The sequence below is a fragment of the Coffea arabica genome, chromosome 2e, assembly GCF_036785885.1.
Source record: "Coffea arabica cultivar ET-39 chromosome 2e, Coffea Arabica ET-39 HiFi, whole genome shotgun sequence".
In the NCBI taxonomy this organism is placed as follows: Eukaryota; Viridiplantae; Streptophyta; class Magnoliopsida; order Gentianales; family Rubiaceae; genus Coffea; species Coffea arabica.
The window spans coordinates 14,715,694-14,717,040 of NC_092313.1; the positions used below are offsets into that span (position 1 = coordinate 14,715,694).

Sequence of the window (1,347 nt, forward strand, 5' to 3'; positions counted from 1 at the left end):
TCGTCTTTATCTTTATCTCTCAACTCTCTCTCTATCTCTTTACTTACAGTACAAATTACAACTTCTCTCTCTTACACTCCCAACCAACTACAAATTTCCATCCATCTCTGAAAACCCTCCCTGTTGTCTTTTGTCTTGAACCCTTCGTCAGATTCACTCTGGCATTTCTTTATACCCTGCATAAACCTCCCGCAGCTGTTGCTCTTCCTTTTATGCTTTGACCATATATGATTTTTCTTCTCAACAACCAAAAAGACATATCCAATGATAATCAAGAAATCAACAGAAAGAGAAAAACCAACGACAACAACAACCACCATGAATTTCAGATCCCAAGAAAATTCTCTTCTTCTGATCACCTCGTTGAAGATGACGACAATGATCTTTTAACCCTTTCCCTTTCGTTTCGCCCAGCAGCCATCAGGCCCCGAAAACATTCCCCAATACACCAACAACCACCACTTCCGCCACCCCCTCCATGCAACAACATCAGCCATTCATACCCCAGCCGCCGCCGCCGCCATCCTACCCTCTCTACATGCCGCCCGTGCCAATGCCTCAGCAGACGCAGTCGCCTCATCTTCTCCCTGACACATCATCACTCCCCACGCTGCGAGCAGTAGTTCATCGTCAAGAACCTTCCTCGGCCTCGGCTGGTCAGTCCCGCCCGGCTCGCCCCCGCCGAAACCCTTCCCAAGCACCACACGAAGGGAAGAGCGAAACGGTTCCTGCACCGTTCCCATGGGCCACCACCCGTCGCGCCTCAGTCTACAGCCTCAACTATTTGTTATCAAAACAAATCTTCAAGATCAGCGGGGAAGTCCAATGCAAAAGATGCGAAAAGCGGTACGAGATGGAGTACGATTTGACGGAAAAGTTCATTGAAGTTGGGAGTTTCATTGCTGAGAACAAAAGCGGCATGCATGACAGAGCCCCTGGGGTTTGGATGAACCCGGTTCTACCAGCTTGCAAGTTATGTGAACAAGACAATTGCGTTAAGCCCATCATTCCCTAAAAGAAGAAAGCCATTAATTGGTTGTTCTTGCTCTTGGGTCAGATGCTTGGTTGTTGTACGTTGGAGCAGCTTAAATATTTCTGCAAGCATACCAACACTACTACAAAAAGCACCTTTAGTCACACACTTAATATGACATTTTCCTAAAAGTGTCACAACAGCAAGTTAATGTAACATGCAGTAAGGAACGTCATTAAAGTGACAAAGAAAATGACCAGTACGACATCGTATCACTCTAACTTATCCAAATAGAAGTAAAAAATGAAAAACAAAAACGGCAAAGAGAATGGCGCTACACTTCGGCGCCATTTTTTTGGGGGAAATATTCTAAC

The 1,347-nt window shown here is 45.6% G+C and overlaps 1 protein-coding gene across 1 annotated transcript; it reads left to right on the forward strand.

The window, feature by feature from the left end:
• Nucleotides 1–538: 538 nt before the first annotated feature.
• Nucleotides 539–1,015, forward strand: LOC140036122 (uncharacterized). The gene has a single exon (XM_072077405.1). The coding sequence runs from the start codon at nt 539–541 to the stop codon at nt 1,013–1,015; it is 477 nt and encodes a 158-aa protein (XP_071933506.1).
• The last annotated feature ends 332 nt before the right edge of the window (nt 1,016–1,347 follow it).

What these genes read in the sequence shown, in the direction of transcription:
- LOC140036122 (XM_072077405.1), top strand. Translation starts at nt 539, where the DNA reads ATGCCGCCCGTGCCAATGCCTCAGCAGACGCAGTCGCCTCATCTTCTC.